The sequence below is a fragment of the Sturnira hondurensis genome, unplaced genomic scaffold (genome assembly GCF_014824575.4).
Source record: "Sturnira hondurensis isolate 20B ecotype Veracruz unplaced genomic scaffold, ASM1482457v3 Scaffold0004136, whole genome shotgun sequence".
In the NCBI taxonomy this organism is placed as follows: Eukaryota; Metazoa; Chordata; class Mammalia; order Chiroptera; family Phyllostomidae; genus Sturnira; species Sturnira hondurensis.
This window is the reverse complement of record NW_028076767.1, coordinates 54,014,855-54,029,325: the sequence shown is the minus strand read 5'-3', so window position 1 is coordinate 54,029,325 and position 14,471 is coordinate 54,014,855. Positions and strand designations below refer to the sequence as shown.

The following is a 14,471-nucleotide window of genomic DNA, read 5'->3' as shown; positions in this document are numbered from 1 at the left end:
CAGAGAAGGAGATTTGAGGAGCAATCTCAGTTTGGTAAGAGGAAAATTAAGATGCTGTATTGTGCAAGCCAGAAAAATAAAATGTTTTAAGCAGTGTGTAATCAACCCTATCAAATACACTACAAAAAAGATAACAAAGAAATGATAGTTGGATTTGGTAGCATGAATGTCTTGAAGCTTGTCTCTAGAGTGGCGGCGTCATAAACATGATTAGGTTGGACTGAAGCGAGAGAAAGAAATATGGGATCTAGAGCACAAATCAAGTAGTTAGCCTTTAATTTGGAAAAAAAGATGCTTAACTGTAAGAAGATGCATGTGAATATGGACAGATGCTTTGGTGAGATGTTGAATTCCTATGTAATTGCTTCTGTTCTCTTAGTTAATGGGGAGGTAGGATCTTTATCTGATTAGGAGACAGTTTAAGAGAATTTGATGTGTGGGGGAAATACCATTCTAAAATATTTTCAGGAATTACCAGTTTAATGAAATGCAGTGGCCATGAATATGATTCACAAGTGAGATACCTGTACTTTTTTTAGAAGCAGTTTTTAGATACTTGGATACAGCCACAGATTTGAGTTCAAACGGGGTTGGGATCTTAACCAGACAAACAGGATAAAGGGAGTTAAAAGTAATTGTAAGGACATAATTGTGTTCATGGTAATTAAAACCAGGAGGGAATAAGTACAACAGGAAGCAGATAGTGAGAAAGTTGTAGGGTCAGAATCTTTGAATCTGACTGACATTGCAGAGAATTGCCAAAATAGGTGAGTGAGAAGTTTTAGAAAGAGAAGATATACAAGTGGAGAGGATGCCTAAAATAGAGATACCTAAAAATTACGAGTAGTACAGTACACTGTGATGAGAGGGTCAAGGGTATGATGACATCATAGGTGACAGTGGTGAGGGAGGGTAATATTGGAAGCAAGGATGTCCAGAAAGTCAGAGCCAAAAGTTAATGGTCTGTGTGGATGCTGAAATAGCCAGGAATAAGTTGACAAAGAAGTCAGAGAGCCAGGCTTTTAAGTCCATAGTGAATGAGGAGGGACTTGCAGCTTCAGAACCTCCAGCAGTAGGTCCTGAGGTACAAGGTGTTTTGAGGGGGACAAGGGCTGCAGAAGGGTGTATTATCAGTCTGAGGGGCACTGTGGTTCAGGCATGGGGTTGAATAGATTATTCAAAACAGAGATGGGTAACGAGGAATTTATTTATATTAGACAGCGAGTACCAGAGGACATAGCGAAGTGACTCGTAGGGCGAGAAAGGTGGAAAATTAGATCAGATTAATCAATGTACAAAACTGTGAGATTGAAGGTCTGATAATGATTCTGTGGAGATACGGGCAAGTAGTTTTGAGGTATTGTGGCTTTAATTTTAGTAATTTGGAAGATTCGGGTAACCAGTACAAGCTGGAGATTATGAGGCTCTTAGAAAACTTTTTTCCTCCAGCCAAGTAGCAAAGGAGGGGGTTATTTATTTTTTTTAACCTAGGCTGATCCCAAAGCTGTGGTATGGGCCACCTCACCTATAGCCTCCTCTTGGCCGTATGGTGTTTTGAGAGCCTCATAGGTTTTATTAATCACTGCACTGGAGTGTTACTAAGATTAAATAAATGAGTGCCCAGCATGGTTCTTGACACTTAGTAAGGGCCCAGATATGTTAGCTATTACCAAAATTTAAACAGATTGACTTATATTCTAATATATTTTCAATTGGATTGTTAGTGTTGTATATATAAGAAAACATAATAAATACAGTGTATAGTTTAAGAACATTGGCTTTTTATAGTTAGACAAGCCTAGATTCTAATAATTAATAATGACGCCAACACTTAACTATAGGATCTTGAGTAATTTTCTTAATATTGATTCTCAACCATGGCTACTGATCAGAATTACCCATTGAAGTTTTAAAAAATATGAATACCTCAGATCCACTCATGAATATTTGTGAGTAGGTCTGAGGTGGGACTCCAGTTCCATGGTGACAGAAATTGGGTAATACTTAACTCATAAGGTTATTGTGAAGGTTCAGATGAGATGATGTTTATAAATGGTTCTTCACAGTACTGGGCACATGGTAAGTACTCACGCGAGTTTTATAAAAAACCTGTACTTTTATAAAAAAGTACAGTATGTACTTTTTTGAGATAAGTACTTTTAAAAAGTCATCAAACAACTGTAATGACCTCAAGAACTGAACCATTGTAATAAATTTTCACTAGCCTTTCTCATACTTACCATAAAGACTTCATATGGTAGAAAATTCATTCTCATACATAAACATGTATGAAGCAGTTGCCATATATAGACTGTTACTCTACAGGATGAACAAAGATGAATAAAGGAAGTCTAGTGCAAGTTGAGGCAAATAGAGTCAGGGCCTACTGGAATGAGGTATGGTGTAATGGTGAAAGAATAGATTAAAGAATGTAGGGATAAATGGGTTCCTCCTAGCTGGGTGTGGCCTTTTGAACAACTTCTGTAAGTTACTCATTCCATAGAAGAGAAAAATGACACCCTGAGATGTACAGTAATTTGTATCAAATGAATTCCAAGGTCCATATGTGGTGATCATCAAAGTTTTTCTGCTTCTGAATCAAGGAATAGTTTTAAGAAATGTGTGATAAGAGAAAGCCTTCTAAATGTCTTCCATATTCTTTCTCCATCAGGTGACATTATGGACTTAACCTGACTTTTAATTTAGTTAAATGGTACAATTATAGTGACTGTCTTAAGTAATTTGACTAACACACATTTGAGACAATATAGACTATGTACTACCTCAGAGTAGCATTTTCTTTCCTTTTAGATATTTTCCAGAGAATGCATGTAAGTTACTACTGCTGTTGTGCACTTTATGCAAAATTTTATTATTATTTAAAGAATTGTTATTATTAAATTCTAAGCCTGTTATGAGCTCTTTGAAGACGGGGGTTACTACTTACTCTTTTCTTCCTGAATCTCCAAAACCTGTAGTATTGCTTGCCACACGTAGTACGCACTCAGTAGATGTTGAATCAGATCTAAACCTTTATCCTATTACTCACTTGACTTCCTTGAATTCTTAGAATATTTTTTCCATTTAAAGCCCTATCCAAAAGAAAATGCAGGGAAGAAAAATAGCTTTATGTTTAATTAGACAACACTACCACCCATGTAACTGGAACCAAAAACTTAGGAGTAACCAAATGTTGAATGTGTGTGGGACAGAAGGAGCTTTTTTAAAAATAAAAATTGTGATTAAAATATAAATAATGTAAAATTTGCCCTTTTAACCATTATTAAGTATATAGTTCAGTGACGTGTACATCCAGAATGTTGTCCAACCATCTCCATTATCTGTTTCTAAAATTTTTATCATACAGAACAGAAACTCTGTCCATCAAGAAGTAATGTCTTCTTCCTTCTCAATCCCTGTTAACTTGTGGTTTCCTTTCTTTCTGAATTTGTTCCACATATTTCATAAATAGAAAGGACATATTTATCCTTTTAGTATCTGCCTCATTTTGCCTAGCATAATGTTTTCAGGATTCATCTGTCTTGTATCATGTATCAAGACTTCATTACTTTCATGGCAGAAAGGAGCTGTTTTGATCAAGACAACGGTAGATTTCTTTTTTTTTTTCCTCCCCTCCCAGCCTAGGATGGTACATTCCTTAAACCACAAAAGGTCTTAGGTATATATTTTCACATCAAAGATACTGGCCTGGATATATGTAATTAGTTGTTTGAGACACTGTGTCATTAAACATTGCTTTAATGCTATCTTGCCAAGGCACTTAAGGAGGAAGGAGGAAGTACAGATGACATTCCAATGTTAGCTCCCCAGGATCTGTAATGTATGAGTAAGTGGTGGGGGTGGAGGGTGGGGGGAACAGGTATCTAAATAATGGGTGGAGGCTTAAATACCATAGAGTAGGAGCTGACCCATTAGTTGTTGCTGATTGCTATTTTAGGTGACATTACTGGTTTATGGGAGCAGTCCAGTCTGCTTCCTTTCCTCCCTTTCTTTTAATTTTCTATATTCCTCGCTTAAATCTTACAAAGAAAAATGTTTTGTGGAGACATAAAAAAGACCCTAAGTTTTACTTGTAATTTAATTTTTACCAGGTTCTTCATTAGAGGCTGTAACCACCTGTGAACTCTGTAAAGAGAAGTTGCAGCTTAACCTGGAGGATTTTGATATTCATGAACTACACAGAGCTCATGCAAATGAACAAGTTAGTATATTTTGCTTAATTGGGTAAGTGTCTGTTCTATGCTTAAAGGACAACTGTTGAAGAAAAGATTAAAACATGGTCAGAAAACTGGCATTAAAATAATAAAAATAATATTCTCAACATAATGTTCTGTTATTACATTAGGTATTACAATTTTATAGTTTTTCTTTATTTTTCTCATAACTTTTTGTAACTGAAAGGCAAATAATCAACTCACTGGTTTTATATTTATTAAGATAAAATACATCATATGCTTCCTAAATAAACCTGAAAATAATAAAAGCTTAGGAAAATGGTCCCGAAGTAGGCATACTGACCGGATCTCCCCAGAGATGTCTCCGTTACAAATGCCTCTGAGCTCTGGGACCTGATTAAAACACCAAGCCCTGGATTTGCCTCCTGTATCTGTGTGTTTTATTTTAGGGATAATTTTTATGTGCATGTTGACCACATGTTCTTACTATCCTTTTTCTCTCTACCCTCCCCATTTCTGCTTCTCAGCCATGTTGAACACGTTATTTTATTAGGTCTTTTACTCCACTGTTCTTTCGTTTAGTATCTGTGCCATTAAAATCCAGCTGTTATTTATATAATGAATAATGGCAGAGTTTCTCTGATCATAGTAAGATTTTCAGATACTTCTTATTTCTTGGGGGGGGGGTGTTGGTATGTATAATTCCTGCCCCCCCCCCCCCAGTAATTTTGATCACTAATTTTTGTTTCTGGGAGAGCTTTACATTTTTAAAAAAAATTTGAAATGCTTAAATTATGTAGTTAGAATGAAGAGCTCAATATTTTTCCCTCCTTAAAGGAAGATTGGGGGAGGGGTGAAGAAAAAAATGTTAAAGGTGATTACTAGGATGATCCTAGAACCATACTATCCAAGTGAGCTTAGCATATTTGTTATAAAAAGAAATAATGTAATGGTGAGAGAATGCATGAATTCTTTAAAAACACTTTTTAAATGAAGGGGTAATGGACCCCCTTTTTTATTCTCATGAAGTTCACATAACATAAAAATAATTTGAAGTGAAATTCAGTGGTGTTCGTTTGTGATGTTATGCATTAGCCGCCTCTGTCTAGTTCCAACATTTTCATCTGTCTGAAAGAAAAACCCATGCCCATTAAACAGTTTCTTCCCATTGCACCCCTTTCCGTATTCTCTGGAAACCACCAATCTGCCTTCTGTTTCTATGGGTTTATCTGTTATGAATATTTCATACAAATTGAATAATGCAGTATATATGGTCTTTTGAGGACACTCTTTACTTTCAAACAGGGGAATAAATGGATACCCCTTGAAAATCTGATTAAAACCATGAACACTTTTTAGAAAATATACATAGACACAAAGTCTGTAAATGGTTTAAGGGATTCCCATATCTCTTGAAGCTAGTTTGCTAAGATCTGGGTTAAAAATTCCTGATCTAGCGAGTGAAATATTAGGCAGTTGATGTACTACAGATGCTATTCTAATACTAATTATTGTGTTATTCTCTAATGAGTCAGTTGTCCAAAAAGGAGGCCATGTTAAGCAAGGACTTTTTTTTTTAATCCCCAAGGAGTATCTCAACAACTGAGCACTAGTACTGTAAAGAATGGGACAAAGAATATGGAAGATAAAATAATGCACAGAAGTTTTTTTTTCCCCCCTCAAAATGAGAGTAGGTCTCAATTTTCTCCTGCCATTTTTCCTTCTCTGGGCATTTTTCAGTTCAACCAGAATGTTGTTATTGACAGTTTAAGGTTCCTGGCTTTGACTTCCCGTGTGTGTGTGTGTGTGTGTGTATGAATCGCAGATTCTAGTGGCCTGACAACTGCCTCCATTCTAAGTGATTATTTTATTACAGTTTAGTATTTCATTATCCAGTAACTTCATCTTTGTCAAGATGATAACCATTACCTTTTTTAAATCTTTTCAATGTATAATTTCCTTTTAAGTTAATAATAAACAAAGTAAGTGATGCATTTAAAGAAACTTTTTTTAGCAATTTTTTCCTCTTTTTTCTATTTTAAGTTTTTATTTATATCTCTTTAGAGGGGAAGGGAAGGAGAGAGGAGAGAAATGTATGGTTGCCTCTGGTGAGTCCCCTGCTGGGAACTGGCCTGCAACCCAGGCATGTGCCCTGACTGGGAATCGAACTGGGATCCTGTGGTTCGCAGGCCCGCGCTCAATCCACTGAGCTACGCCAGCCATGAGCTTGTCATTATACAGTGTATTGATTTAGGTATAGGTGAAATGGTCATTTTTAAGTAAACATTTATAGCCATTTGTTTAATGAAATTTTTTATGAGCTTTATATAGAACCAGGGCATTCATTCTACCACCAATGGTTTTATATAAATCATGACATAAAGGAAGACTATAAAAGACTGAAGAGGATAGTCACACACCTATTTTGACTTTCATTGGCATTAGTAAAGATTTTTGAAATTATGAAGGGTGGTGGCCCTTCATGTCTTGTTTTAACAGGTGGCACTATATCCCTTAACGAGGATCTAGACATGAATACATTTCCTCTAGTTTATCAGTGTGCTGTCAATCTCAAGTATACTAATTTTTCATTCTCTATATTCTTTTTTTCTTGTCTGCTTCCCAATTGAAGGCTGAGTACGAGTTTATCAGCTCTGGTCTCTACCTTGTTGTGTTACTGCACTTTTGGGAACAAAGCTTTTCAGATATGATGGGAAATACAAATGAACCAAGCACACGAGTCCGAGTAAGTAACATGGGAGTGGGGGAGAAGGGAGGATATGATATACCAAGTATTTGCTTTAGAAAACAGTTTGTTTTGTGTGTTGACATTCTAGTTACTTTGGGGAGCTCTTAGTATTAAAACATATCTTAAAGATATTGTAGATTTAATAGAAATTGCTGCCTTTTATATCAAACAGCCTAATTTTCTCATAAAACTATTTTAGAGAAGTAATTTTCAAGCTCTGAAAGGTGATTTTAATATATATTGGTGAGAATCAGAGAATTGGAAACACAAAGGGAAAAAACCCTTTTTTTAATTGGGTGGGAGGCAGCAAGTGACAAGTCAGATTTCTAACCTGAAATTGAACTCCAAAAATCAAGATAAATACACTTCAGTTTATTTGTTATTGTCATGTAAAAGCTTATCAGTGTGCTGATTTTAAGTATGTCCATAATATAGATTTAAGATAATGGACTATTTGGTATTTGATCTGTACACTGTTACCTTAACACAAGCCAGCTGTTTTTGTTAGGTATTAGCAAATAATATGGTTTGCCTCAGTGTACCAGAGGAAGTTTGTATGCTGCTGCCTTACCCATTTTGTGTAGTGGGGCTAGGGCCACCTACATCTTGACTATGATAGTCTGAACACTTCATGTTTTTAAATGTGGTCATAAATATATCATTTAAACTTTTTATATAAATGTTCATTTTAGTGATAAAAATTTAGCAGTATATGGTATTTTAAAAATTAACATATTCAGTACATACTATACTTACAAATTGGTAAAAACATTTTTCTGAAACTATCATGTGGACATTATACCTGTGAGCCAGTTGACAAATTATTGTCATTGAGGGATAAGAGAATGAATTGTCTCAAGACTATTCAGAATTTGAGCAAACGTCTCTTGTCTCCTGGGTACTTTAGAAATCATAGTACTTATTTAAATTTAGTTAATGCCATAAACAGACTTCTATCTTAAGAATGAATAAGCCATAAAGCATGTCAGGTCTGTTGAATTCATGCCTTCGTAAAAGCTGTAGGCAAATTAATGTTAAAGTACAAGTCTTTTATGATTTAAAAACATACAGATTTAAATAAAATGTTTAAAAGACATATAGAATTAAATGTAATAATACTTCTCAGGCTATCAAATTTAGACAAAAAGATTGATTCTTATTTCAGTTTTTTTAAATTAACCACTAAAATAGAATTTGAGTCCAAATTGTAAAGCTCTTAATTATTTTTCTTTATAATTGTTAATGTGTTAAATTTATACAGGAGGAATGTTTTTTGGTAAAAATACTGCATTTGCACCCAATGTCTACATCATTAATACATGATTTCTACATGGCTAATGATTTATAAAAAAATTAAAAACAATATACTTAAGCATTGTAATTTTTGATGTGGGTCAGAAGGAGAAAGACCCCTATTGAAAGGCTTAAAATGGTGTTTGACATATTAATAGAAATGAAACTCCTATACTAATTCTCTCTTTAGATCCATGTGAAACATTTCAACCACTGTATTTTTTTCTGCATTGTTTCTAGTTTATTAACCTTGCGAGAACTCTTCAGGCACATATGGAAGATCTCGAAAGTAGGTGGAATTTCCCCTCTCCAGACTTGTTGAATATACTTTTGCAAATTAAATCCACAGAGCAAAACCTAAGTATATACTCTCTCAAATTAGAGCTTTATTTATAAGCTTAGTAATAGAGATTTGGGAAAGATCGGCTGGGGAACTGACATTTTAGTTTATTAAAAACATTTTTTAAGTAGTATTAATTTTAAGGTACAGAAAAATCCAATTTTAATCATTGGTATATTCTATTTTGATTAAACTTTTGGTTTTGATCACCTTAATTTTCACACTTAAGACATATTTGAGAAGTAATCAAACCACACTTACCTAATCTGTTAGATTTGTGTGAGTGCGCATAGAATTTTTTTACTAGTTACTCAGTTTTGTTAGTTCATAAAAGGTTTTCCTGGGCTTACGTATAGTTCTAGGCAAATAAGGGTAAAAGAGCCCTAATTTTGAGCCCATAACAGAAGCCGTAGTGGTAGGCTGGTGGTTGTTGGGACTGTTTTTGTTTGCTCCTTGTTTTGGTTCTCATGGACCTTTAATAGGTAGCCAACTCCACCAGCAAGCAGCTCTAGTGTTAAGATCACATTCCAGCATTAGGACTTCTGCCTGGGCTCCTATATGAAAGCATTTAGAGCTCAAGTCTTTACAGGTATCTGTACAACATACCCTCTTTTCAGAGTCCTACAGCTTCCATGGTGCTTCATACCAGGGATATTGGTGGCCCTGGAGCAGTTCCAACACTCCAAGATTACCCTGTTTGGTAGTATTTTCACCCAAAGCAAGTGACACTCCCTATGGTCAAATTCTAATACACTCTTTGAAGTGTTTTAAAATAATATATTCTCCAGTTGATTACCTTCTGTATCATCTTCAAAGTACTTGAAAATGTCTGTAGTGTGCATAACATTTTCATCTTGAGAGAATGTTCAGCATTTTTCTAAGTAAGGTATGAGAAGAACTTAGTCATCATAAGAACCTTTTATTCCTTGATTACTCTTAGACATGGATTTTGTCATTCTGTGTTTTTAAGTTTTGAAAGCAGAAGTATAACCAGAAAACGCACATTTAGGATTTTAATTAGTATGTGTAAAAGTATGTAAAGTCATGGTATATAAGATAGGAAGTCATTCATATGAGAAGGAAAAGATGGAGGTGAAATATATTCCAGCTCAGCTGAGAATGAAAGATGTGGGTGCTAAAAGTTAACTCCGAAGTACCAGAGTATTAATATACTGTGAACATGGGTTCTGACTGAAATTTTCTTCTGTGGAACAAATCTAATAGAAAACACGAAAAGTTCTCTGAAAAGCTATTTTATTTTTTAGTTTGATACTGCTCCATGATACAGCATAAAACTTAACCCTAGGATTTACTCATTCATGAGCTAAGTATATGCTTGATATCATTTATTAAAAATAAATGTAAGTTTTATGCAAGATAGACTGAAATATGGAAAGTGAAGTTTCATCTGTACTTCACTTTCTTGTTGTAATTTTCTTGTTGATTCCACTTGCTGAGTGCTCTTAAATTTTCCAGTATTAACACAAGAATAATACACATTTAACCTTTCTGTCCTTGATAATAGGGGGAAATATGCTATTTGAATGTTTATTTTAGTGAACTTCCATTTTCCCCAGCATGCAGAGCAGTTTATAGAATACTTAATGTCATTTCAAAAGACACTTCAAGATGTTTCATACTAAACTCGTGAGCCACTAATGACTCTAAAATAAATTGAGATCAGAAATGTTGCAAAAGTAATGTTTCTGACAATATGATGTCATAGGAATAATTTCAACAAGGTTTTTACTGAATCCAGTTATTTTAACTTAGGCTGTGTTTATATAAAGCTATTTTGACTAAATAGAGCTTTTCTTGGCATTACACAGACATAGCTTTGATGTTATTTGCAAGAATGCCCATAACATACTATTAATAATACATATTCTTTCATTCTCACTGGATGCATCAAAACATGCAGTGGTCGTGAGCCATATTCTACTCATGTGTGTGAGAACACTTGCCTTAGTTCACTTTTTCTGTAGTGTAATTGGCTACTGTGAACAAAAACTGATCTCAGAAACTTTTTAGAAAATGTTCTTGAATCACATTTGTAAACATTTTCATTTTTATAAAAACTAACATAAAAAGGTTTGGGGGTGGAGGTATTGTGGATGGGCATTAACCACAGTCAAACCACCCTAACCCCCTGTCATAATTTGCCATTTTGACCAAACAAAATTGGGATTTTGTTTGGGACCATACTAAATTAGGATTTTATTTTACAAGTCATTGCTATTCTGGCTTCATATTTATACTTCCACTCTCATCCCCCTTAAAATCATTCTTCATCATCCTGTTTTCTTTCAACAGCTTCAGAGGATGATTCTGAAGAAGATGGAGACCATAACAGAACATTTGATATTGCCTAACTTCATAGAAGACAAATGGATGATCTGTTAACAAGTGTTTATTAAAACTGGCAATTAAGGATGAGTCAATTTTGTGGGGGAATGCCTATTAAATACATATATAAAATGAATATATATACACATGTAATCATGTATGTGTATATATATTCATTCTCAAGTGTTGCTGAATTAAAATTCTATTTGCTGGACCTTTTAACATGGCCAGTGACTGATGTTTATAAACTGATAATCAAAAGTATTTTTCTTTTAGGTGAGTAGGAAAGTATTACATTATTTTAAATATCTTAGCAATGCTTACAATTTTTTTGTTATCTGATTATTATAGTCATATTTATAAAAACGGTTCGTGTTTTAGTCTTTTGCCAGTGAAAAAGTAAGACAGAAATACACTTTCAAAATAAAATGCCAGATGACACCTAATTGTTTTTCCTTTTAAAATGCCTTAAGTTGCAGCATCATTTTCATAATCATTTGCTTCCAGTGTTTAAAAAAAAAAAAAGAATGGGGAGTAAGTTGTGAAGACCGTTATATTAGGTGTCCAAATTTAATTTAAATTGTAAATTCACTTAGCCATAAAATAAAATTTAATTTTTAAAAAAGTATACAAATATAAAATGTGTAAATTATGGGTAAAGTTTTACAATGATTTGGAAAGGGCAGATGATATTTGATAGGCCATAGTATGTGGACATTCCTTTTCGGAATATTACAGCTATAAATTACATCATAATTGCCAGTCAGATGCTATTTGGTAAATTTAAAAAAAAAGAAAACGATAATATAGTCTCAAGTCATTGGAGTATTTTTAAATCCCACATTCAGAGTATAAAACACTGGTTTTCAATGTTTTTTTAGTGTTGTCACTTTTTTGTAGATAAATATGATACAAATAACCTGTTTGAATCCTGGTCGTTTTTAACTGTTCCTTGCTAATCTGAGCATTTATTTGGTGAATTAATATTTTTCACTACCTTTGGAGAACAGATGAACTTTACCCACTCAACATCAGTAGATCTATACTGTGGTCATGAGTTGTGTATAGTTCCAGAACAGTATATTTTCTTTGTCAACAACACCCTTGGGTATTTCTTTGTCAACAACACACTTAGGTGTTTCTTTGTCAACAGCACTTAAAAACACCTTCAGGTGATTTTAGGTTAAGTAAAGTTTTATGTTTTGGCAACAAACTTCTTTTCAGAACCTAAATAGAAACCATGTAATTTCTCAAATGTAAATCAACAGTTTGCCCACAATTAGTTTGTTGGTCTTAATGTAAAATCTTGGCTTGAAATAAAGTGCATACTGATTGATTTACTTTATAGTTTGAGATGTTTCCTTTTAAACTAGTGCTCAAAGTAGACTTCAAACCTTACATGCAAGAATTTTACTAACATTTCAAATTTCACTTCATATAAAATATAAATATTTCTAAAACATTTGGTCAACTTTTGTTAGCTTTGCATTCATTGCCTTATTTAAAGCAAAAATAGAGAATTTAAGGATGTCAGTTTCAGTATCCTGTGGGTCCTTGGGTATGCTTTGAATTTGAAACATTTATACTTTTAATAGAATTCAGTATGAAAATTAAGTGTCTACCGATTTAACCAAAAAAAGTCTTTTATTTAAAAAAATCAACTAGCCCTAACTGGTGTGGCTCAGTGGATTGTGTGCCAGCCTATGAACCAAAGGGTCACTGGTTCGATTCCTGGTCAGGGCTTATGCCTGGGTCACTGGCCAAGTTCCCAGTAGGGGGCACATGTGAAGCAACCATACAATGTTTCTCTCCCTGTATTTCTCCTTTTTTCCCCCTCTAAAAATAAATGAATAAAGTATTTGTTTAAATTAGTGGTAAAAATCATTCCATTGGTCCACATAAAATGTTCATATTTTTTAATATTAATGTTAAGTGACAGTGACTTGAGCTTAATAGTAGTATTCTTGTAGTTTCTTAGTACTACATATTTAATAGTGTATTAGCTTCTGAATCCTGTGAATGTGAATTAAAGGAATTGGAATAAGAAAAATCTTTCCTTTGGTTATCACTTTTAAACTCTGAACAAAAATAAAGAACCATACAGTACTTGCTATGAAGATTGCAAAATCCTAGGAAAAGTAATATTGTTCTTTAGATATATGCCAAATATAATTTATACTGTCATTATTAGCTAGAACCACAATGTTGAAGAGTGCAATTTATACATTCTGAATATAAGCAAGCAAGCATGTGTAATTTGTTATCTGTTGACCACCAAATACTTGCAAAGGCCCTATTTACAAGTGTCCTGATGCTGGGTTGGCCAAAAGTCTGTTTAGTTTTTTCTGTAAAGTAAAAGACACATTTTTCATTTTCACCAGTAACTGTTCATTTGGATATTCTGAGTATGTCAGCTATCCTCCTGCATGGTATGTTAAGTATTCTCAATTTGTCAGTTGGATCTCTGTCAACCTCAACTGGTCTACCTGATGGTGGAGCATTGTTCAGTGAGAAATCTCCAGCACACACTTTCCAAACCACCTTTGATATGTTCAGTCAGTCAGAGCACCTTTGCCATATACTGCCAATTTTTTTTTCGATTCACTTGCATTTTTACTTTTCTTGAAATAAAGCATAATATGTGGAGAATGTTTCCTTTTCCATCTTCAGTGTTAAAATAGCTGTACAAAAATTCTTTGTTGTGTTTTGTAATGCTGATATGAGAGTTGTCACAATACAGTCTAACAAAATAGTTACAAATGAAGTTAAGGACAACTTGCACTAGTAAAGCCATCTTACAGGAAAAAAACAAACCTTTTGGCCAACCCAACATACAAAGAAAATTAAGATTTAGCATTTCAAAAAAAGATTTAGCATTTCATTATCAGGGTCCTCTGAGAACTCAATTAAAAAATGAAATTGAACATGGGGGATAAATCTCTTTAAGACAGCCATTTTGCAAGAGCTGTCATTAGATAGAAGTCATCAAATGGAAGAAAATTAGTTACATGGCAGTTGAGTAGAAGGGGGGAGTCTATAGCAGCACTGGCCAGCAAAAATGGAAATAGTCATTTGCATTGCTCAATATGGTAGCTATTAACTGTGATTTGAGCACTTGAAATTTGGCTAGCACAGTTGAACTGAACTTTTAAGTTATATTTAATTTAATTTTATTTATTTTTTTAAAGATTTTATTTACTTATCTTTAGAGGGGAAGGAGAGAGGGAGAGAAACATCAATGTATGGTTGCCTTTCATGTGTCCCCTGCTGGGAGTTGGCCTGCAGGGAACCAGCCTGCAACCCAGGCATGTGCCCTGACTGGGAATTGATCCTCGATCCTCTGGTTCGCAGGCCTGTGCTCAATCCACTGAGCTACACCAGCCAGGGCATTAAGTTATATTTAATTTTAATAGCCACATACAGCTACTGGCTACCATATTAGAGACTTGTGACAGTAGCGAAGTCTTAAGAAAGGTAAGAATTTGATTAGGAGACTAAGAAAAAATTCTAATGTTCACTATATTAGTGCCACTTAGTAGCTTACTAA

At 34.2% G+C, this 14,471-nt stretch overlaps 1 protein-coding gene across 11 annotated transcripts in view; it reads left to right on the top strand.

The window, feature by feature from the left end:
• Positions 1-11,843, top strand: part of MARCHF7 (membrane associated ring-CH-type finger 7) — a 46,581-nt gene extending 34,738 nt beyond the window's left edge. For 3 of the 11 annotated variants that reach the window (XM_037044638.1, XM_037044639.1, XM_037044637.1), the window contains 3 exons: positions 4,113-4,222; positions 6,829-6,942; positions 8,479-8,720. In XM_037044638.1, the coding sequence (XP_036900533.1) occupies positions 4,113-4,222; positions 6,829-6,942; positions 8,479-8,634 (380 nt within the window). In that variant the 3' untranslated portion in view covers positions 8,635-8,720. Of the gene's footprint in view, positions 1-4,112; positions 4,246-6,828; positions 6,943-8,478; positions 8,721-10,891 lie in introns of those variants that run through there. The other 8 variants (XM_037044644.1, XM_037044640.1, XM_037044645.1 and 5 more) reach the window with 6 other exon arrangements.
• The last annotated feature ends 2,628 nt before the right edge of the window (positions 11,844-14,471 follow it).